This window comes from Cherax quadricarinatus, chromosome 66, assembly GCF_038502225.1.
Source record: "Cherax quadricarinatus isolate ZL_2023a chromosome 66, ASM3850222v1, whole genome shotgun sequence".
NCBI lineage: Eukaryota > Metazoa > Arthropoda > Malacostraca > Decapoda > Parastacidae > Cherax > Cherax quadricarinatus.
This window is the reverse complement of record NC_091357.1, coordinates 405,315-430,398: the sequence shown is the minus strand read 5'-3', so window position 1 is coordinate 430,398 and position 25,084 is coordinate 405,315. Positions and strand designations below refer to the sequence as shown.

At 40.7% G+C, this 25,084-nt stretch overlaps 1 protein-coding gene across 1 annotated transcript; it reads left to right on the top strand.

Moving 5' to 3' along the window:
- Positions 1 to 2,632: 2,632 nt before the first annotated feature.
- Positions 2,633 to 20,685, top strand: LOC138854650 (keratin-associated protein 10-4-like). The gene is made up of 7 exons (XM_070098999.1): positions 2,633 to 2,676; positions 3,040 to 3,353; positions 5,384 to 5,620; positions 12,279 to 12,515; positions 13,172 to 13,408; positions 15,482 to 15,745; positions 20,447 to 20,685. The coding sequence occupies exons 1-7, from the start codon at positions 2,633 to 2,635 to the stop codon at positions 20,683 to 20,685; spliced, it is 1,572 nt and encodes a 523-aa protein (XP_069955100.1).
- Positions 20,686 to 25,084: the final 4,399 nt, after the last annotated feature.

The window sequence follows — 25,084 nt, the reverse complement described above, 5'->3', positions numbered from 1 at the left end:
GTTGAGGTACAACTGACCGTGACTGAGGAGTGCCCACACCAGAGGTAAAAGGTTGAGGATTGTCAGGGTTTTCTGTGCTGCTATTATCGATATCCTGGTCATTCCTTTCGGTCACTAACTGATCAGAGCCAAAGAATTTGTCTTCATTTCCACTTCCATCAGTGTCAGAACTATCAGATAGGAAGAGGAGAGTCCCAATTTTCCTTGGAGTGAGAGCTGCCGTGCGACGATGCATGGTGAACAAGGGTAACTGAGCCGGCATTCCCACAATGCTATGCGGGTGACTAGATTTTTTGTTTATGGCGCACACCCACCACACAGACCCGTTCTCTCACATGTAGGCCTATGAGCGTTTTCGCGCTAAATTTGACGGCACTAGAATTTTGGCGTGGATCTATGGTTTGGACACTGAACGTGAAGCCGTAGATCTATGGGACGGACCTTGAAAGGGCTAGATATACTATAACTGCTTGACTTTTGTAGTATGGTGTTGATGAGTGTGATCAATTGCTGCTTCCAAACGGTGTAAATCGTTCTGGGGAACTCTGAGCGTGACTTTTTCCACTTCATGATGTGTCCCTGTCCATGTTGAAGATGGGTGATATTTTGGCCCTCCCGGCTGCCGGCATATTCTACCACTGCTTTTTCTCCCGATTCCTGCTGCAGTGTCTTCTGGTCTTATCTATATTTCTTGTTTCAGTTGTGACTTGACAATGGTCTGGGATGGACCAAAATGTCTTTATAAAATTCTTTTCCCAATGTGTTTTATTTTTTATTGAGAACTATTCCAACCACAGTATTGTGAGTTTTTTTTATTCGTGCTACTAGTATGCACGAAATATTATTGCTAGTAGTACCGTTGCAAGGCTTGTTGCTGCTAGTAGCATTGTTGTTAATACTGTTGTTAGGAGTTTTGTTGCTTGTAGTCTTGTTGCTAGCATTGTTGTGTTTTATAGTATTGTTGCTAGTAGCATTGTTTCTAGGAGTATAAGTGATAGCAGTATTATTTCTGTTAGTGTTGTTACTAGGAGCAATGTCAGTTGCAGTGTCGTTGGTAGTAGTGTTCTTGCTGCTAGTGATAGCGCTAGAAATGTTAAGGAAGCAGTGATTGTGCCAGTAGTGTTGTTGAAAATAGTGATGATGCTAGTAATATTGTTGGCAATAGTGTTGTTGCTAGTAGTGCTCCTGGTAATGGTATTGTTGATAGTCTTGTTGGCAGTATCATTGTTCCTAGCAGTATTATTGCTAGTATCATTGTTACTAGTAGTATTTTTGCTAGGAAGGAGTATTGCTGGTAGTCGTTTTATTACTACTAGTATTCATGCTAGTAGAGTTAGTAGTTGAATTTTTGTTAGTACTCATGTTGCTAACAACATTGATGCTAATAGAAATGTTACTAGTATAATTTGTGGTAGTATTGTTATTAATAGTATTGTTGCTAGTAGAAATGTTACTTACAGTATTGTTGCTAGTAATACTTATCGTAAGACTTGCTAGTAGTACTGTTGTTAGAAGTATTTGTTCAACATATTGAATAAAAATCTCGGATCTTGATTGCATTATCCTTATTATTCTTACCTTAGTTAATATTAAAGGTAAAAGATTTTTGATCACATGTGCCAAACTCCTCAGTGATTTCTACATTAAATTTTTTTTATATCCAAAAATATGAAGCATATTAATTTTATGACGCTCAAAAATAAGTTTGATAGGAAAATGATATTGTTGCTTTTTAAGTCAAGTGATGAAAGCAAGTAACAACTGAAATTACATGTTCTTCAACAGAATGTAATGGTAAATCAATTTGTGATGATGCCTATGGAGTGTGCAGAAGAGACGTATGTATATTTGGGGAGCATATTGTGTCAGGAGATTGTGGCGGGAGTGACTGCAAGTGCTGCTCTAGGCGACCCATCACGCTTGTCTGTCTTCCCAGTGGTACCTGTGCTGGAACCTGCACCCAGAACAACAATTGTAGCAATCCTCTGAATAATCAGACATGTTCAGGAGACAATTGTATCTGCTGTGATAGTAAGTAATTCTCTTCAGAGTAAATACATATCTGCTATGAAGGTGATATAAATTATTATATCTGGTGTGACAGTAACTGTCTTCAAAGTAAATACATGTCTGCTGTGACGATGATATAAATTATTATATCTGCTGTGAGAGTAAGTAACTGTCTTCAGAGTAAATACGTGTCTTCTGTGATGGTGATATAAATTATTATATCTGCTGTGAGAGTAAGTAACTGTCTTCAGAGTAAATACGTGTCTTCTGTGATGGTGATATAAATTATTATATCTGCTGTGAGAGTAAGTAACTGTCTTCAGAGTAAATACGTGTCTTCTGTGATGGTGATATAAATTATTATATCTGCTGTGAGAGTAAGTAACTGTCTTCAGAGTAAGTACGTGTCTTCTGTGATGGTGATATAAATTATTGTATCTACTGTGATAATAAGTAACTCTCCTCAGAGTAAAAATATATCAACTGTGACGGTGATATAAATTATTATGTCCTCTGTGGCATTAATTACCAATCCTTAATGTAACTTTGTGTCTTTGATACTTACGTATTTATTGAGCATGAGACAGTGTAATCAGTCATTTATTGTATCTATATTAGTGTAATGCAGTTTATTCTACCTCATGGCAGTAGGAAGCTGGCTATAAGGTAAATTTACATCTGATGAGGAAGGTAAATGTAAGTATGTAACGCAACCTTATGTCTGCTATTCCAGTAAGTAGATGACTAATTTATCTTACACTTAAACTTTACAAAGTCTCGACGGGACGTCAGAATGTTTCTGTTTCTATTATCATTTTTAAGGGGAAGCGCTTAACCGAAGGGATCATACAGTCAGAAGAAAGGAAGATAGTCAGGCTCGATTCAAGGAAGGGGACGACCTAACAAGGTTTTCTTGTTAGGTCTCTGTTCTGTAAATTTTATATGGATTTCGAGTAATGGCACAGATGTTTTTGAGAAAGCATAATAAATTAACTGATACTGTTAGATATAATTTTGTAATCGCTGAAGTATACTTGACTATGAAGATTGCTGGTTACCATCATCAGGATTCTTCTTGACAAACGCTTTGTGTTCAACAGATTGCAACATTAACTCTTCCTGTGATGAAGGCTATGGCAAGTGTCGAGGATCGTGTCAGGCTGGGGAGAGAGTGGTACAGGGAGGCTGCACTGGAAGTTACTGCCAGTGTTGTTCAACACGTCCAACAAAACTCACCTGTTCCTACACTGCTAACTGTCTTGGAACCTGTGTGGATAAAACAAGCTGCCAATTTGTCCTTCCAGATTACAACTGTTCAGAGTCTCAGTGCGTCTGTTGCGACAGTAAGATGACAGCATAAGCCTTCTATTATATAATATTGCTATTGTTTTTTTTACGAATTTTCTGATAAAAAAATAACTAAAGTTTAGTAGCTATTTGACAGGAGATTTAATTTGTATCAATATCGAGGTGTTAATGAGAAAATCAGTATTTTCACTCTGGCATAACAGACGCCGTCACTATTTGCTAACTTTAATGTATAGTAAGAAAGTTACAACACAGTAATTGCACCACTTAATTACTGACCAATCAATTATAAGTGGACATTTATTTTTATACTTTACTTCATACAATATCAAAAAGGTAACACAAATTTTGCTTTAGTATAAATTTTTCACTTAAGCGGGACCATCAACTAATGTGTCCAGTCTTGTGGAAAACTAACTTAGAAACATCACTTAACTTAAACTAATATATTTTATTAAGATAAATTCTGCTATATATACACAGGCAAATTTGAATTTATTTACTATTACTAAAAATCGATGATATATTTTTTTCATTCTGCTCAGATTAAATCTTAGAGTTACAATAAAAGCAAATTTTTCTCTCTGCTAATTCAGCAAAGAACATAATTGTTTCTGAGATAAAACTCTCTTGTTCTGCTTATTTGACACGGCATACACACACACACACACACACACACACACACACACACACACACACACACACACACGCCAGGAGCTAGGACTCGACCCCTGCAACCACAAATAGGTGAGTACACACAAACACACATCATATATATATATATATATATATATATATATATATATATATATATATATATATATATATATATATATATATATATATATATATATATATATATATATCGCATACAGACGATCTTAACAAAGCAAAACAAGCCACGTGAGATGGAAGTATTTATCTCAATATCTTTCCCACTATCTATGCTTTGTCAGGAGCTTTGTGTTGTTGCAAAACTAGGAACAAATAGTAGGGAGAATATTCTCTCTGAGACAACACAGAAGCGTAAAGTATGGAGACATGTACCAGTGGAGTGCGAGGGTTCTCCACTACTCATCCACCTCCACCAGTCCCCACAATTCTCCATTCGGGAAAAGGGAGGTCCCTCCCTTCCCTACCGAACATGACTTCATTGTCTACCTGTCCTCATCTTGAATATTGCATTGATCAGGTCACCATGTGTCACACCTTACTCTCTGCTTATATATGAACTGTCAGTTTAAATTTTCTGTGTTTGAAGTAATCAAGCTTCCAGGACTGATTCATTTTCTAATAAATGTCCTAGTTATTGCTCACGTGTTTTTTTAAACCAAAGTAGGAAGTAGGAAACTTTTCATTAAAAAAAAAATAAAAAAAAGTTATTACCATGTTCATTAATCATTTTTTAGTATTACATTTTTGCTGTTTTTCTATTGGTTAATTATGTTTTCAATAAAAAAAACTTTAAAAATCTATGTGAGTGTCAGATCTGGTAGAATACGTTGTTTGAAAGCAGAATGAAGATAAATATTATTCTGTAGGATAAATAGTACAGAGGAATACCATAGTAAACAGGAATACTATTAATTTATTATATAGATATTTTAGTGAATCTATCAAGAGAAGAATGACATCAAGAAACGTCCAACTTCATAACTGCTGCTTCAAGATTAATAGATAACATAAATAAATTCAATGCCAGAGATTTTTTTTTTTGGATGACATTCCAAAAAATAATTTTAATACGCTCTTAGCTTACAATTCATTGTCTTGTGATTACACAATATTTTGCTAAGTTTTTAACTTCGTATGTGATGTCCTCTACTGATGGTTCTATGGCAGCTCTTTTATAGTTGCTAACAGAATGGAACTTTGCTTCTGGGCGTCTTAGATATATCAACAATTTTCCTACATCATTAGATTGGATCATGTAGCAAATTATTTTTGCAGATATTAATGGAACATTGTTCAGTAGGAAGATTTTCATAACTAAGTGACTCCTTTAACTCATATATTTACTGACTCTGTAAATAACACTTATTGAGAAAAATATGGCCTTCAACAGAGTGCCAGAAGCAGTCGTCGTGTGATGAAGGTTATGGTGTGTGCAGAGGCTTGTGTAACACTGGGGAACGTGAGGTAGATGGTGACTGTGATGAAGAGAACTGCAAGTGTTGTTCTTCACGCCCACAAACCTGTGCTCCAACAAACAGTTGTCCTGGCTCGTGTACACACGCAGCAAAGTGTCTCGACGTTCTGCAGAGTTTCACCTGTTCTGGGACTAATTGTGTCTGTTGTAAAAGTAAGATTACGTTTTTTTTGGTTTAATATGTTTTTCTTGAGTAATTTACAATGTTTGATACTAATAATGACATGCAAAACTGTCTAAATGTGACATTCATGTTCAACGTTTTGATCACTCACTAATCAGCTGTATACTGTATCTAATATACTTAACACAATCATTTCTTCAGTATTCTTGCACTTCTTGAATACTTTCTCGTCTTGTATGCATGGATCAGTAGCTGAAGAAATCACATCAGCAATGGCATAAAAAATTTTCCTGGCAAGCTTTCAGCATTTCAGAATAAAGCCATTAATCCTAAAAACATAGGTTAGATAAATATATATGAATAAGATTGGGTCTGATAAGGTCCTGAGGTATTTAAGCTAACTTCTTGGAGTGCTTTAGGAAATTCCTGGGCAAATATGCATGTGGGAGAAGTTAGATTTGAGAACATGTCAGGCATGAGCCAGTAGTGTGATGAATGGTTTTGAAAACCGACAAGTTGAAGAATTGAGACACTTATGCAACATATGGGAATATTTATTGAAGAAACGTTTCGCCACTCAGTGGCCTCATCAGTCCAATACAAATTAGAAATGGGTAAGTAGAGGAGGAGTTTAAGGTAATCAGTCCCTCAGCCTGGAATCTTGTAGGAAGTGCAGCATAGGGCCAGGGACGGTTTTCAAAACCATTCATCACATCTGTCACACACTGCATCATTATGGGATCTTGGTACAAAGACTTCAAGGCTTGTCCAACCTTTGGACGACGACCTACTTACACTAGTGGCAGGTCCCACTGTGATCCGGCCTCTTCCTGCTTCGACTCACCTGACTGCAGTATATTAGCCACCTCTCTGCCCTATGCTGCACTTCCTATGTGAATGATGGACCGAACACGTCCCATATAATAATAAAATAATAATAATAATAATAATAATAATAATAATAATAATAATAATAATAATAATAATAATAATGTTTATTTCTTTGTAAAAGTGTAATTACAATTTTTATTTTTTAAGTACAAAGATAGCCACTACCATGCCGAGGCATTTCGGGCAAACTAATCCTGATACATAGTAACTAATTAAAACTAGATAAGAGAATAGTACATATTAATTATACTTAAAACTAAACATGGAATAGTGGTTAGCTGTTTTACAATCTTATTTGGACTTAATAAAACTTATGTATACTTAGTACAAAATATAATTTACAAGGAATGGTGTAGGTGGTAATATTTTATGGAATGGCAGAATTAAAAGCCAGGAGGTCACATGATAAAACTAGTCAGTAGATATTTGGTTGATTTGGTTAATATTGTGAGATAAGATAATTTTTTAGCAGAGTTCGAAATTTATAAGTTGTCTGGGGATCCTTGACCTGTTCCCGTAGCGAGTTCCAGATTTTCGGGCCTTTTATGTACATAGCGTTCTTGCATAGTGAAAGTCTTACTCGAGGGATGTTGAAAAGTGCCTTATGCCTTGTATTGTGACTGTGCATTCTGTTGTAACTGTCGATGAGTAGTTTTAGGGGAGAGTTTACAGTGGAGTTTAAAGTTCTGTACATGTAATAGGCACAATAATAAGAGTGTATGTCTTGTATATTTATCAAGTTGAGTCTTTTGAAAAGTGGTGGTGTGTGCTGTGCAGCCCATGAGCTGGTTATCACCCGCACAGCAGCTTTTTGCTCTCAAGAAAAATTCGAAAATTTATGAAAATGAGTTATTCATATAGAAAAATAGCTTAACTCTTTGGCAACACAATGGTACAAGAATCAATAGGTTAGGTTAGGTAAGGTTCGTCAGGAAACAGGACAAATGTTTCCTGACGCGGGTCTTAGTCAGATGATGACCCGCCTTTGGAGCTTTTGGTCATCTGACCGAGGCCTTCCGCTGGCTTACCGGTCCACCCCTTTAAAAATTTTGGTCATTTATAACCATTATTATATATTTAACAACAAGAATCAATGTTCTACAACGTTTCTACAAGAAATTATAGTCATTTATATCAGGTATGATGGCGGCGATGTAGGTAGCGCGTCTGTTCTCAACCCATGTATTTTTTGGAATTTTTTCCTTGTTTTTTATCGCTTTTTCTTTACATTATTCTCTCTAATATAATAATTGATTATTTGGCATCATATAAGAGTAGGTGGAGCTTATCAATAGACGTCTAGCCTACCGGGAAGCACCTAGGTACACTCGGCAGTGATCCCTCTCCAGAGAGTGCCAGGTGAAATCACTTCATTATTACGCTTATATCAGCTTATATATTAACTATACGGCTTATTTATCTATCAGAATTGATCTAATATGATATAATAATCACTGTAAATAACAAACAAACATGTTATATACTCTAGACTGAATAAAATAGGCCATAATATAGCGAGAGTCCACCAGCAATATCTCGATATAAAAAAGTTACTCCTTGTCTCCATGTTGTATTGTTTGGTCTGTGAGAGAAAACGATGTTTTGAAGAGGGTAACTGCACTAGAACATCAGTTTACTAAGAAATACACCGAAACAAACGCGATTTTCGCGAGAAAAGATTTTTTTTTTTTTGACGGTAGGCCTGCCGGCGTTCTAGGCCTATATCTCGGAAGTAACTTATTCACTTATTTCGCTAACCAGCACCATTATTAATGATTGTATTGAAATGATTTTCACAGACAATATAAAACAAAGTGTGTTTTAAATTTTAATGATAGATTTTTTGGAATATCTCAAATATTTTTGATTTTGTGGGGGGTAAAAGGCAGATGTTTTGGTGAATGCCAAAAATTCTGTCAAATGTATTTTTTTACCATGATAATAAGATATATTAGATGAAATGGCAACGTAAAAGATTCGTGCTAGTTGTATTCTAACAGTTGGGAATGTCGGAAGTGCCACTCGTAGTGCCAATTTGTCGGGATACTGCCATATATCAAAATTATGTTAATATTTTTTTTTCTATGTTGTTTGTTGGCCAATCATACTGAAACTTTGTCACATTAAACTATATATGCACCTCTAAAAGTACACCAAAAATAAAATAAATCGGTTGAAAACAAAAATATAGTCCCTCACTCCCCCTTTAAGGGTCTACGGTGGTTAGCTCTGGTTGAGCCCCAGGCACAGGTACCATAGGTGAGGTAAGGATATATTAGAGAGTGGTACAGGGTAAGGAGAGTCGTTTGTGGTACATAGTATCGTGTCTTGGAAAGGATTCCTACTAATTTGGAAATTTTCTTGGCTATGTGATGGGTATGGAACTGAAATTTAAGATTATAGTCAAGGAGAAGACCTAGAAATTTGCCCTCCGTGTGTCTTGATATAGGGGAACCATTTAACAGTGTGTTGAATATTTGAGACTCTGTTGCCAAACAGCATGAAGTATGTTTTGTCTATGTTGAGAGTGAGTTTGTTGGTCGTCATACAAGCATATATCTTTAGCAGTTCATTGTTTCCAGTGTTTTCAAGCACAGTTGGGTCTGAATGTGAGTAGGCATATATAGTGTCATCTGCGAATAGAACTGGTGTAAGGAGTTGGGATGAATTGGGGAGATCATTGATGTAGATGAGAGAGGAGTGGGCCTAGGACTCTACCTTGGGGTACTCCTACAGCTACAGGTTGGATAGCGGAGTTGACTACATTTGCATGTACATACTGGTGTCTGTCGTTAAGATAGGATTTTAAGTAATGAAGAGAACATCCTCTTATTCCGTAATGATTCAGTTTGAGGTGCAAGAGATTGTGGTCAACTGTGTCAAACGCTTTTCTTAGGTCGATAGAGAGCCTCAGAGGATATTCATTTTTATCGAAAGCTGTGTATATTAGGACAAGCATTTGAATAATAGCATCATTAGTGCTTTTTTTGGTCTAAATACAAGCTGGCATGAGTTAAGTATGTTGTTGGATGTAAGGTAGGAGTGAAGTCGCTTGTGTATTATGTTTTCAAATATCTTGGAGAGTAAGGCCAAGTTTGATATGGGTATGTAATTGTTCAGATCAGTTGGATCTCCACCTTTGTAGATCGGGGTGACCCTTGCTGTCTTGAGTATGGATGGGAAGGTTGAGGATGCTATAGATTCGTCAACCATTGTTGCAATAATGGGCGACAGTTCTGGTGCAGCTTTTTGTATATGAATGGCAGCACGTTATCTAAATCACCTGATTTGTTTCTTAATGATTTAATGATTAGTGAGACTTCAGTGGGATTAGTTGGAGCTAGATATAGAGTATTTGGATAGTTGCCAATGAGGTACTCTCTCGGATGGGTATTTGTGGCATAAGCTTCTCAATTCTTCAACTTGTCAGTTTTCAAAACCATTCATCACATCTGTCAGACACTGCAACATCATGGGATCTTGGTACAAAGACTTCAACGCTTGCCCAACCTGGTACCTGCCAGTGGGACCTGCCACACTAGTGGCAGGTCCCACTGTGATCCCGCCTCCTCCTGCTTCGGCTCATCTGACTGCAGTATATAAGCCAACTCTCTGGCCCTATGCTGCACTTCCTACAAGAGTGATGGACTGAACAAATCAATTCCAGGCTGAGGGACTGATTACCTCAAACTCCTCCTCTCCTTACCCATTTCTACTTTGTATTGGACTGATGAAGCCACTGAGTGGCGAAACATTTCTTCATTAAAGATTTCCATATGTTGCATGTGTCTCAATTCATGAGCCAGTAGGCCTGCTGCCGTGTTATTACATTCTTATACTTTTATCATCCTTGTTTTTGTCCAGGTTTTCAACGTTTTTCGACTATTCGTTCATAACAAGAGATGTAAAATATAAACCATACCACGGGTAGGGATAGAACCCGCGATCAGAGAGTCTCAAAACTCTCTGACCGTGGGTTCTATCTCAGGCCAGTGGTATTGTTTGTTTACAATCGTGTCATTACGATTTCGTGAGTCAGGATGTAAATGAATATTTCCGTTACTGGAACAATACACAAATAACCCGTACTTAAACTAACGTAATTCTGTTTAGCTAAATGCTGCTATATATATCATAGGTTAGTTAGCATTTATTTAGTATTACTTGAAATATAGGATATATATTGTTTGTTATGTTGAGATTGAAATTCGCAGAGTTATGGCCAAAAAATTTACTCTGGCTATTCAGCAGAAAATGGCATTGTTTTTCAGACGAATTTTTTTTTTTTTCATTAACATATCGACTATTTCCCACCTACGCGGAGAAACCCAAAAATAAGAAGAAAGACTTTTATCATCATTTACTCCATCACTGTCATGTGAGAGGCATACTGACAATACAGTTAAAAAACTGCAACATATATTCTCCCCTCCTTCAGAACACAGCCACTGTACATCACACCTCCAGGATTCAAGTCTGGTCAACCGGTTTCCCTGAATTCCTTCATAAATGTTACTTTGCTCACATTCCAACAGCATGTCCAGTCTTAACACACCCACGCATGCTTCCTGGAAGTCTAAGTAAGCCCCTCACACACAAAGACCTCCTTTACTCTCTTCCCTTCAACCTATCCTAGGACAACCGCTTCCCCGCCTTCCACTGCAGATTTACATGCTCTTCAAGCCATTGTTCCACCCTCTCTAAATGTCCAAACCATTTCAACAACCACTCTGCAGTCCTCTGGATAATACCTATAGAAACTCTGCACCTCATAATCTCCAAACTATGGATTTGCTGCATATTCACAACAAACATTACCCTCAGACACAACATCTCCACCGCCTTCTTGCTGCAACATTCACCACCCATGCTTTACACCCATATAAGAGTGTTGCTATAACTATACTCTCATATCACATTCTTCTTTTTGTTTCCATGGATAACGTTCATTGTCTCCAATGACTCCTCAGTGCGCCACTCAGCTTTTTTCCCCTCATCAATGTTATTGTTCACCTTGTCTTTCATAGATCCATCTGATGACAAGTCCACTCCCAAATACCTGAACACATTTGCTTCGTCCATACTCCCTCCCTCCAATCTGATATCCAATCTGTCATTACCTATTTTTTTTATCCCCATCACCTTGCACTTTCTTACGTTTACTTTTAATTTTCATCTATTGTATACCCTCCCAAATTAGTCCATCAGCCTCTGCAACTTCTCTTTAGAATCTCCCAAAACCACAGTGTCATCAACAAAAAGCAACTGTGACAATTCCCACTTTGTGTTAGAATCTCTATTTTTTAATCCCACACCTCTTACCAACACCCGAACATTCACTATTCTTACAATCCCATTAATAAAGATACTTGAAAACCATGGTTACATCATGTATCCCTCTCTAAGGCCTACTTTTACTGCAAAATAATCTCCGTCTCCCCTGCATACTCTACCATGAGCTTCACCGTCCTCGTAGAAAATCTTGAATGTTTCCAGTAGTCTGCCACCTGATCCATACACTTGCAAAATCTGCCACATTGCACTTCTATCCTCCGTATCATATGCCTTTCTAAATCAATAAAGACAACGAAAACCTCTTCATCCTCATCTAAATATCGTTTTTTATACGCTTCACACGGTAAATACTTAGTCTATATATCTCTTTCCCTTCCTGAAGTCTAGCTGTTCATTTGCGAATCTGCTCTCTGTCTTACTCTTGATTCTTTCAATACTAACTCTACAATGCAGCTTACCAGGTATACTCAATGAGCTTATTCTCCTATAATTCTTACACAGACTGTAGCGGGAGAGCTTCCTGTGATAACGGCAATGGAGTGTGCAAGGACTCATGCTATGGTCTAGAGCGTGAGGTGAATGGTGGCTGTGGTGACACTGGTTGCAAGTGTTGCACACCAAGCCTGGCTACCTGTCTGTCTTCCAGTAACTGCACTGGAACTTGCATGGACTCTAGAACGTGTTTGTTTCCACTAGCAAACAACACCTGCTCAGGCTCTGACTGTGTCTGCTGCAATAGTACGTGAAAGTTCACCAAGGTTTTAAAAAACTTTTAACATCGAAAATTTATCTCTGAATGATTAATTTTAACCCATATGAAGACAGGAACACAGGAGGCTGATTGATCTGCATATATCGATCCCCTTCTGGGATCCTCCTCTGCTGAAAAGGATCCCAGAAGAGGATTGAAATATACAGATCAATTAGCCTCCTGTGTTTCTGTCTCCATGTGGGTTACTGAGCACTGACAAGTGTTCATTACACTTTAGTTATTAACTCTGAATGTTAAAAAAATGGAAGTAAAAATTAACGTGCATAAAGAGATAGACCTAAAAATAATCTTAACAATAATTATTAATTTTTCAGGCAATTCATTTGATTAATTGAGAAAATGTTTTGAAGAAAAAAGAATCTTACGACAATTTAATAAACGTATGGAATATTGCAGTTTTATTCTTTAAAAATCATCGTTTTTAGATTTAAAGAAAAAGAAGGAAATTATCCACAGATATAGATATGTCGCCATTTTCTTCCAGTGAAGGAACTAAATAGTAAATTTAATTTCTTGAGAAATTTCTTTAAAGGAATTGTGAGTTAATTTTAAATCTTAAAAAAAAATTAAATGCAAATTTTTATATGTGTGGATTGGATCATTTGATGATTTTTTTTATCAGATTGTGCCGCCCAGCCTTTTTGTGATGAAGGTTACGGGACCTGCAGATCATCATGTTATAACAAGGAGCGTCAAGTGGAGGGAGGCTGTTCCGACTCTAACTGCAAGTGCTGTACATTACGCATGGCCACCTGCACTTCCTATATGAACTGTTCTGGAGTATGCATGGATTCCAGATTGTGCGATTATCCCCTATCAGATTCATCTTGTTTAGGATCCAACTGTATATGTTGCGACAGTAAGTAGCAAATAAATGCCTAATTTAATTTTTTTTTAAGCGCTGACCATCTCCCTCCGAGGCAGAGTGACTCGAAAAAGAAACACTTTCACCATCATTTACACTATTACTCTCTTTCCAGAGGCGCGCAGATACGACAGTTTAGATGTCACTCTAAACAGCAAATGTCCCAAACCCTTCCTGTACAGTGCAGGCATTGTACTTCCCACCTTCAAGACTCGAGTCCTGCTAGTCGGTTTCCCTGAATCCTTTCTCAAAATAATACCTTACTCACATATTTTTGTATTTAAATTTACTCTACATATGATACTATCTGATACACAAATAACCTGCACATAGAAGAGAGGAGCTAACGATGACGTTTCGGTCCGACTTGGACCATTTACAAAGTCACACTAACGACAAGGAGAGCAGGATGGGTATATATAGGCAGGAGGTGGTATTAGTAGTAGTAGTAGTAGTAGTAGTAGTAGTAGTAGTAGTAGTAGTAGTAGTAGTAGTAGTAGTAGTAGTAGTAGTAGTAGTAGTAGTAGTAGTAGTAGTAGTAGTAGTGGAGGTGGAAGGAAGTAGTAGTAGGGAGGTGGTAAGAGTAGGAGGGGCCAGTCAAATACTAAGAAAGAGGAGCACTGCAAGGGAGCTGGTGCCCACAGAGGGTAAGAGCAAGAACACCGAGGAGTGGGGGACAAATAAATAAATAAATGGAACACATACACAGGGCAGAAGAAAGACAGACAACCCAAAGGAGAAAAACGAAAGAGGAAAAGGGGAAGAGGGAGAAGAAGAAAAAGGAGGAATGAGGTTAGGTCACGAGTGTTCTGAAATTTGGAGCATTTTACAATATAGTGGGAGAGGGAGGCATCTACAGAGAAGAAGCCAGGACTAAGATTCATACAAGGAAAATTGTGTATTAGGGAGGATTCAACCAGACGGCGACTGTTAAAGTTGGAAGTAGGGAAGACAGTTTTAGCAGAAGACCAGTCAATAGGATGTTTGTGATCTCTGACGTTAAAGAAAAGAGCATTGTTAGCGTCGACAAGCCTAACACTATTTTTGCGCTCCTTAAGTCTGTTAGAAAGAGACAGATCAGTTTCTCCAAAGTACCGAAGAGGATAGGAGGAACAAGAAATAGAGTAGACACCAGGAGCATCTGTTGAGGGAGGAGAGGTATGAACGAGATTAGTGCGAAGAGTGTTAGTCTGGCGGAAAGTAAGTTTGATGTCTAAGGAACGGAGAGAGATGTTATGAATAGAATGACCAGATATGTAGGGAAGGCAGAGGACAGAAGAATTCCAAGGAGTAGAGAGTTTGGGAGAGAAAAAACTAGTTTTAGCACGTGAGAAGGCAGAGTCATTGAAAAGGGAAGGGTAGCCAAGACGTGAAAATGAATAATGAAGAGTGGAAATTTCAGATTGAACTAACTGAGGATCACATATTCGGAGAGCATGGAGAAAGAGGAAGATAACACTTTTCTTGACAGAGGAAGCATGATAAAAAAAAAGTAGTGAATGTACATGCCACTGTGCATAGGCTTGCGGTAAACGGAAAAGGCAAAACCTGTGTCTGACCGGTGTACATGAACATCAAGAAAAGGAAGCAAGGAGTTAGATTCCCAATTAGCTTTTAACTTAATGGAAGGGGCAAGATTATTAAGAACATCAAGAAATGATTGGAAGAGACAAGAGTCATGAGGCCACAGAGCAAAGATGTCATCAACATAGTGGAGCCAGAGTGAAGGGCGCACATCGATAGTAGGAAGAAGAACAGTCTCGAAGTATTCCATGTAAAGATTAGTAAGGACAGGAGAGAGAGGAGAGCCCATAGCCACACCGAAGGTTTGATAATAATATTTACCTTGGAAGGAATTGGAATTAGAATCCACACAGAGAGGATAAGATCAAGAAAGACATCAGTAGGTATAGGGAGATGAAGAATCCCTTCACTGGCCTTCTTGTGTCATCTGTCCCTCTCTGCCCTATTTCTATGGCCTTCTCAAAACCAATAAACCTAATATCCCCCTACGTCCTATCATATCCTCTAGAGGTTCTGTTTCTTATTCTTTTGCTTCTTGACTAGCCAAAACCCTCGCTCCCTTTCTTGGTGCTTTTTCTCGTGCCCTCCTCCGTCACTCTCAGGACTTCATTGAATGGGTTCGCTTTCTCCCGACTTTTAAGATGCTTAGTCTTGATGTTGAGTCCCTCTTCACAAATGTCCCTCTTGATGTCCTTGATTTTCTTAGAGAGGAGGCCATTGATGGGTTTCTTCATCTCCCTATACCTTCTGATATCTTTCTTGATCTTATCTACCTCTTTGTGGACTCTAATTCCTTTTCCTTCAAAGGTAAATATTATTCTCAAACCTTCATTCGTCTCTCAACCTGCAGAGCGAGAGGATGCTTTCCGAGACTACCCCATTTTGACACCTGGTGGTGAGTTGAGTACTTGGATACCAAGATGGCAGAACATACAGATGTATGTGGTGGATACGGAGGTACACCAGGAGGATTTGCCTGATGTTGATATGTGTGTAAGCGGAAGTTCTAGGAAAAGAACTGCAGGGGCGTCAGAGACAGACGAGGTCATCACCCCGGGACAGAGACTGGGGAAGAAATCTTGGGCAGCGGTTGTGGAGCCGATGGCACATAGTGGTAGAGATGCGACTGAGTTGACAGTGGGAGAGGGAGGGGGGGGGGTGAGTGCACAGGAAAAAATGAGTGAAAAAGCAGGCATGCATAATGTAAAAAGTGCAGTGAGTAAACCCCAGTGGCATAGGGGAAAGCCGCCCCTTCTATAACATTCAGATGCGTCACACTTAACATTAATGGCCTTAAGACAGAGGTCAAGAAAGCTTGGTTGGTGTGGTTTTTACGGAGGTTTGATGTCGACATTTGTTTTTTGCAAGAGCATAATCACAGGGTTGGATGTGAATTGAGTTTGAAAGGATATCGGAAGTATGTTAGCAGTGGTTTGCAGTTGAAGGGTGGGGTAGCAGTGGCGGTAAAGAAGACCAGCCCCTTGCGTGTCACGGGTTGGGTAGAGGGGTGGGTGGGAGGGTTGTGAGGGGGGATGGTGTCTGAGGTGAGAGTCGGGCTAGTTTCATAGGTGTTTACATGCCGGCAACTAGCAATACCAGGGTAAAAGTAGATTTTGTAAGGGAGGTATTGCTGTATCACTTGGGAGGTTTGCCTGCTATAATAATAGGAGGTGACTGGAATTGTGTGATACGGAGTAGTGATGTAGAACCGAGAGGGGTGGGATGTGTGTTGAGTGTTCTGAGGATGTAATGCAGGATGTTATGGTTGTCGATGTGGTGGGGAGGGGGGATACATAGTGGAGCATACGTTCGTCCATAGGGGATATGAGGCACGATTGGACAGAATCTATGTTACGCAGGGCTTAGTTGTGATGAGGGTGAGAGCCTTCAATGTAGGGTTTTCTGAACACAGGGCGGTGATAGCAGATCTGATGTGGGATAGAATAGTGCGTATTTATTCAGGGTACTGGAAGTTAAATGTAAGGCTTCTTAAGGAGGAGGGGGAGGGACCTTATTTCAGTGATTTGTGGTTGCATTTTTGGACGGCTAGGGATAGGGCGATAGATCTGTTAGATTGGTGGGAGATGCAGGCTAAGCCTGAGATAGCGAATTTTTTTAAGGTTAGGGGACAGGAAGAGGCGAGATGGCGTTATAGGTTGCAAAATTATCAGGAGGGACAGTTGCAGGACTGTTACAAGGGGAGAGGTGGTAGGAGAGATGACATGGACAGTCTTCGTGGTAGAATAGCTGAATTACAAAATGATAGGCTTGATGTAATCAGGGTTAGGGCAGGGTTAGAAGAAGTATTGTGGAGTGATAAGCCGTCCGGGTTTGTATTACGTAAATTTCGAGAACGTCAGATGGTAACCACCATATTACAACTGGAGACAAGCCCTGGGGTGGGAGGTTACCCAGAGGGTCGGGTCCTGTCCACCACGGAAAGTGTGAGCCTTTATGCTGATAGTTGGTTTAGGGAGAAATGGAGTAGGAAGTGAGGTTCCTGGGAGAGGATTTTTGGAGGGAGGTTCCAGAGTATTTTAAATGAGCAGGATAGAGTGGGGTTGGAGGGTGGTATAAGTGAGGCTGAGGTGGAAGAGGCAGTTTTAGGGATGAGTACCGGAAAGACACCGAGGATAGACGGTATACCAAATGGTTTTTATAGAGCACATTGGGGGTGAATTAGGCAATGCTTTGTTGGGGTATTGAATCATATGTTAACTAGTGGGAAGTTGGGCAAATCGCAAAGTACGGGTGTCATAGTTTTGGTGCCAAAGCAGAGGTGGGGGGAAGAGTTTTGAGTGCTTATCGAGCAATATCTCTGATGAGCGGAGATTACAAGGTTTTTGCAAAAATCTTGGGCAATAGATTGAAGAAGGACATGGGGTCAGTGATACATAGGGGACAGTTTGGAATTCCGGGGAGGAGTATGAGGGTAGGTCATGGGCATATCAGGGATTTCCTCGAGGGTAGTAGTGGGGGTGGTATTCTAGGTCTGGATTGGGAGAATGCCTATGATTACATGGATAGGGATTTTTTGATTGAGAGTATGATAAGGATGGGTTTTGGAGGGAGGGTGGTAGGATGGGTGAGGACTTTGTATGCTGATGCATCGATGAGAGCACAGGTAAATGGTAGGTTGGGTAGTCCTGTAAGCATGGGGAGGGGTTTGAGGCATGGGTGCCCACTCTCCCAAATACTCTATGCATGTATGCAGAATCCTTTCTATGTGCTTGTTGATGGTGGGACAGGAGGGATGGGGAGGGTGGAGGCGCTTGTGGGGGTATTGTGGGTTATGTAGATGATACTACTGTTTTACTTAATAAGATAGAGGGTTTATGTAAGGTGGGAAGGGTACTTGAGATTTTTTGGAATGGTACTGGGATAAGGGTTAATAAGCAAAAAACACGGTTTCTGGAGGTAGGTACTTGGGTAGGTGGGATCTTGGAGGAGGAGTTTGATTGGATAACTGTAGAAAGGCTCAAAATTTGTGGGATTTTGTATTTGGCAGATGCCCTATTTCTATGGCCCTCCCAAAACCCATAAACCTGATATCCCCCTACGTCCTATCATATCCTCTAGAGGTTCTGTTTCTTATTCTCTTTCTTCTTGGCTGGCCAAAACCCTCACACCCTTTCTTGGTACTTTTTCTCCTGCCCACCTCTGTCACTCTCAGGACTTCATAGAATGGGTTTGCTCTCTCCCGACCTGTAAGATGCTTAGTCTTGATGTTGAGTCCCTCTTCACCAATGTTCGCCTTGATGATGTCCTTGATTTTCTTAGAGAGAAGGCCAATGATGGGTTTCTTCATCTCCCTATACCTACTGATGTCTTTCTTGATCTTATCCCCTCTGTGAGGACTCTAATTCCTTTTCTTTCCAAGGTAAATATTATTCTCAAACCTTCGGTGTGACTATGTCCTTGCTAATCTTTACATGGAATACTTCGAGACTGTTCTTCTTCTTACTCTCGATGTGCACCCTTCACTCTGGCTCCACTATGTTGATGACATCTTTGCTCTGTGGCCTCATGACTCTTGTCTCTTCCAACCATTTCTTGATGTTCTTAATAATCTTGCCCCTTCCATTAAGTTAAAAGCTGAATTGGAATCTAAGTCCTTGCTTCCTTTTCTTGATGTTCATGTCCACCTGTCAGATACAGGTTTTGCCTTTCCTGTTTACCACAAGCCAGTGGTATATACATTCACTACTTTTTTTATCGTGCTTCCTATGTCAAGAAAAGTGTTCTTACCTCCCTCTTTCTCCATGCTCTCTGCATATGTGATCCTCAGTTATTTCAGTCTGAAATTTCCACTCTTCATAATTCATTTTCTCATCTTGGCTACACTTCCCATTTCATTGACTCTGCCTTCCCACATGCTAAACGTAGTTTCTTCTCTCCCAAACTCTCTACTCTTGGGAACTCTTCTGTCCTCTGCCTTCCCTACATTTCCGGTCTTTCTAATCTCAACAACTCTCTCTGTTCCTTAGACATCATACATACTTTCTGCCAGACTAACACTCTTCACACTAATCTCGTTCATACCTCTCCTCCCTCTACAGATTCTCCTCCTCTTCAAGGGGGGCTCCTTGGTGTGGTGAAGAGGCTCTTGGTCTGAGGAATTAGACCTGTTGGTCTCCTTCCTCAGAACGAACCTAATTACCCCCCAATCCCCCCTTCCCTATCCCATCCCCCCCATCCTCTCCTTTTTCTTTCCTCCTCCTTCTCCCCACCCCTCCCTTTTGCCCCTCCTCTTTTTGGCCTTTGGGATTTTTCCAACAGGCATGCTTGTTCTTGGGTAGGGGAAAAGGGGTGCATCCCATTCCGTTGAGGTTCTTGGCAGTGGTGTAGTTTGCCATGGAATCTCGATCGCCTGGGGATGCCCCAATCCCTCTCTGGTCTCCTGGGGGGGTGACTTTGGGTGTCTTTCCGGCGATGGGTGTATCTCTGGAGGCTGCCTTTCAGATTCTGGGGGTGGTGGCCAAAGGAGATATGTTTTGTGGCTGATATCCGGCCACCCTCTATTTTGTCCACTGACGTAGCCCGGCAGATGTCAGGTTGCTATCCCAGATTGCTGGTTTACTGGCATAAAGGGTAGGGTATGGCACAGGTTCTGTGCTGCATCTGCACTACTTGCGGTGCTGAGGTCCTCTTGGGTGTGGAGTGATATTTCTGGGCCCTTTCATTCCTGCTAGGAACTATCCCTTCCCGATCCCCCCTTTTTTTATTCTTTTTTTTTATTTTTATTTTCTTCTTTCTTTTTTTCTTAAAAACAAAAATAAAGAAGTAACCTAATCATGGAGGACCTAATCCATGACCCCACTACCCCCGGGCCCCTTCTTGTTACCTCACCCCATTCTGATCTCACCTCGTCATTTGACCACTCTTCGGACACTCCTAAGGCCTCTGTATCTCTTGCTAGTGCTGTTTCATCACACACTTCAAGTGCTGGGGTTTCGACTGACTCCTTTGATTTGTCTGACCTTCACTCTCCTTTGACTATGCTTCCAGCCTCTCCCTCTACGGTGCAGCAATTTTTGAATCGCCAGCCCATCCCACGTCAGACCAACTCTGGTCCCACTCCTAAACGCCAAAGACAATTGCCTGATGATACGTCTTTGCCACCTTCTCGTTCTACTCAGAAAAGACCGGCACATCGTGCTCTCCCTTTCCATGCTAAGTTTTGGAATACAGAAAGGACTAAATTCTTTACGACCGACTTCCTCTATTGCCTATCTTTCCGACCATAGTATTGGCAAGGCGCTCCTATGCCATGTTGGTAGAGATATTTCCTTTCACGCTCTCAAGAGTGGTACCCACATCATAACTGTCCAGAATGTCAGCCAAACTCGTGATCATTCTCTTCTTTCACATATCGATACTATTCCTGTCACTATCGAAAAAACATCATTCCCTCAATTCTTGTAGTGGTACTGTTATTCTGCCCCATACCATAATTCAACAGAATTTCCAGACATGTGGCAATGACATTCTTGAACAGCTAGAACTCAAAGATCTCCAAATCCTCAAAGTAGACACTTACGTCCTTCCTGCCTGCAGGCGGAGACGTTACCTTTGTAATGTGGCTTAATTAACTTTCAACAGCTGTGAACTCCCATCCTCTGTTTATGTAGCAGAACATCATTTACACGTTCGAAAGGTGATCCCTATACCACAACAGTGTAGAAACTGCTGGCGATTTGGTCACCCTGCAAAATATTGCAGATCTATAGCCGAATGCCCAGTCTGTGGTGCTGATGACCATGCTAATACATCTTGTAGTCTACCTCCCTTTTGCCTTAATTGTCATAAGGCTCACCCTTCTTACTCTCGCCGTTGCCAGGTCTACTTAAATGAGTGAGAAATCCGTTGCCTCAAAGAAGCTGAAGGTCTCCCTTATTATATGGCAGTTTCTCAACTGTGCCTCCAAGGGAAACTGCCCCGTATTTCTTATTCTCGTGTTTCTAAACGTCCCCCCCACTTCTGCAGTCCCATCTTCTACAACTTCCTCTGTGGTTACCCCTCCCATAGTCACTTATGTCTCTAATTCTTTTGTTGTCCTGGGTTCAGAAGTCCCTACTTCAACACCTCAGTCTGTTTTCACTTCATGTTCTCCCTTGCAAGCCCCATTTCAACAAGACCTCGTACGACACCTCCTCCCAGTCGTCCCTCTAATTCTCAGAAGTCCAAAAAATCTCTATTGCTGAAATCTCCTTTAACCCCTCCTTCACTTCTTCCACCTCCAAATTTTACCTTCCCGGTCTCTGTACCTGGTTCTTCCCCTCTCACTGGCTCTATTACAAGTGTGGAGGTTTACCCTTCTCATCGTTTTGTGCCTTCCTCCTCTGTCCCCTACCCAGTTTCTTCCTCTTCTGCCACCTCCCAGGTTTCTGCCTCTTCAGTCCCCTCCTACACTTTTTCTTCAGTTCCCTCCTCCTTTTCGTCCACCCCTACTTTGGTACAGTCCATTATGGTTCCAATCTTTACTTACCCTCCTCCTTCCATCTCCAATATTGTCTCCCATGTGACATCTTTGAATTCCGAAACACTTGAAACTATCTCTGAATATATTGCAGAGACCAAACCATCAATGGACACTGATCCACCCCATTCCTTCTTTTTCCTCTCCTCCATCTGCGAAACTCCTTTCTTTGCAGTGCACCATTCCTTCGCTGCTTGAACGTTTTCCGCTACTGCCGTATGTGGACTTTTCTAACCCCTCTAGTCCATAGGTACCCTTACCTGTGGATTTTTGGTATCTTTATCGTTGCCAATCATGGTCTATTTACAGTGGAATATACGCGGCCTCAGGGGTAATCAGGGTGAGCTTCAGATGGTGCTCTCCCAGTTTTCCTCTGTTGTTGTTTGCTAACAAGAACCAAGATTACACTGTGCTGTTATTTATCCCATCTAAGGCTATAATTTATTGTATTCTTCGGATCCTTTTAGTGATGGGACCTTTAATGAAAGTGCCCTTCTTCTACGTATTGATATTCTGTACCATCAGCTATTTGTTCGTACTTCGCTGCATTACACAGCAGCCCGTATCCACTTGCATAGGTGGTATACACTCTGTTCTTTGTATCTCTCTCCTTCTCGAGCATTATATATCCCGGATGTTGCCTTTCTTGTTTCATCCTTACCTCCACCACTTTCGTTACTTGGCGATTTTAATGCCCATCATTTCCTCTAGGGGGTCTCACTGTGATTCCCGTGCATTTAGTTGGAGGCTTTTCTTGCTTCCCACGCCCTCAATGTTTTAAATACAGGTACTCCAACCCATTTTGATCCTCGTACTCATACTCTCTCTTGCATTTATCTCTCAGTCTGCTCTTCCTCTACTACACTATACTTCACCTGGTCTGTTCTCCCGGACTTACATGACAGCGATCATTTTCCAATCATTCTTACTTCTCCTTCATATTCACCACTTCTTTGTAGCCCATGCTGGCAATTTGATCAGGCAAATTGGGACTTTTACTCACAACTAACTGCTTTTAGTGAGGTTCTTTCTTCGTCCTCCGTTGATGAGCTTTTACACCTCTTCTCGTCCTCAGTTTTAACCGAAGCTTCTCATTCTATACCCCAAACCTCAGGCAGGCATTCTCAGAAGTGTGTGCCTTGGTGGTCTCCTGCTTGTGCTCGTGCAGTACGTTTGAAACGCGCTGCGTGGGGCAGGTACCGGTACAATAGAACCACTGAGAGACTTTTTGAGTTTAAGCAGAAGCATGTAGTCGCTCGCCTTGTCATTCATGACACTAAGTGCACTTGCTGGCGAGATTATGTTTCCACCATCACCTCTGTTGCCTCTATGAGTGCAGTCTGGAAAAAAGTGCAGAAATTGAGCGGTAAATACTCTTCTGACCCGGCTCCTGTTCTGTGGGTCGCCGGTGTTGATATAGCAAACCCTCTTGATTGAAATTGGCAATCATCTGGTCCGTATTTCTCGGGGCTTTATCTATGCCCCTCGTTTCTTTCCTCAAAGTCTGCCAAAGAGTTAGCACCCTTGGACTTTTCTTTTCTCAAAGAAGAACCGTATAATGTGCCTTTTGCACTTCAAGAACTAGAGGCGACACTCTCAGCTTGCCGATCATCGACAGCTGGGCCTGACGACATTCATATTTGGATGTTACAACATTTACATTAGTCAGCCCTTGCAGTCCTCTTACACCTCTTCAATCTTATTTGGTCAAAAAGAGTTCTTCCCCAGCTGTGGAAATCTGCCATTGTTCTCCCGTTCCGCAAACCGGGTACTACAGGACTTGATGCCTCCCACTATCATCACATTGCTCTTACCAGTGCAGTTTGCAAAGTGATGGAACGTCTGGTAAATCGACGTTTAATGTGGTATTTAGAGACACAAAACAGTCTCTCCAATAGCCAATATGGCTTTCGTAAGGGCTGTTCTGCTATAGACCCTTTACTATGCTTGGATACATATGTTCGTAATGCCTTTGTGAATAACCACTCAGTTATTGCCATATTTTTTTGACCTTGAGAAGGCATATGACACAACTTGGAGGAATAATATTTTGGCCCAAGCCCACTCCTTAGGCCTTCGAGGCAATCTACCATCCTTCCTTAAGAACATTTTACCTGACAGTCATTTCTGTGTTCGGGTTAATAATGTGCTCTCCTCGGACTTTGTCCAAGCTGAAGGTGTCCTCCAGGGATGTGTTCTGAGCACAACACTTTTTCTCCTTGCTATAAATGATTTGGCCTCTAGTCTTCTATCCAATATTTGGTCGTCACTCTATGTTGATGACTTCGCTATTGCTTGTGCAGGCACTGTCACCTCATTACAGTTTCTCTCCAGCATGCGATCGACCGTGTTTCTAATTGGGCCACCACACATGGGTTTAAATTTTCCAGTACCAAAACTCACCAAATTACTTTCACTAGACACTCTGTCATCTCAAATCATCCTTTTTACCTTTATGGTTCACGTATCCCTGAACGTGATACAGTCAGGTTTCTAGGCCTTCTCTTTGACCGTATGTTATCCTGGAAACCTCACATTACCTCTATGAAGGCAACTTGTCACAGCCGATTGAACCTTCTCATAACCGTTGCTCATCTTTCATGGGGAGCTGATCGTCGAACTCTCCTTCGCCTACATTCAGCCCTCATTTTATCGGAACTCGATTATGGTGACCAGACCTATTCAGCGGCCTCTCCTGCTACTCTCTCTAGCCTTAACTCCATCCATCATCAGCGATTACGTTTATGCCTTGGTGCTTTTCGCTCTTCCCCTGTTGAGAGCCTCTATGCAGAAGTGAATGTTCCATCCTTGTCCGATCGCCGTGATGCCCATTGCCTTCGCTACTGTATGCTCTCATGATCTCCACAATCCTTCCATTTATAGAATAGTCACTGATATTAGTAGACATTCTTTATTTGTTCGCCACCCCTGTTTGCTTCGTCCCTTTTCTCTTCGCCTACATTTGCTGTTAGGTAAGACACATATGCAACAGTTAGGCATCTTTATTATGAAACGTTTCGCCTACACAGTAGGCTTCTTCAGTCAAGTACAGAAAAGTTGATAGAAGCAGAAGATACTTGAAGACGATGTAATCAGTCCATCACCCTTAAAGTTTTGAGGTGGTCAGTCCCTCAGTCTGGAGAAAAGCATTGTTCCATAGTATGAAA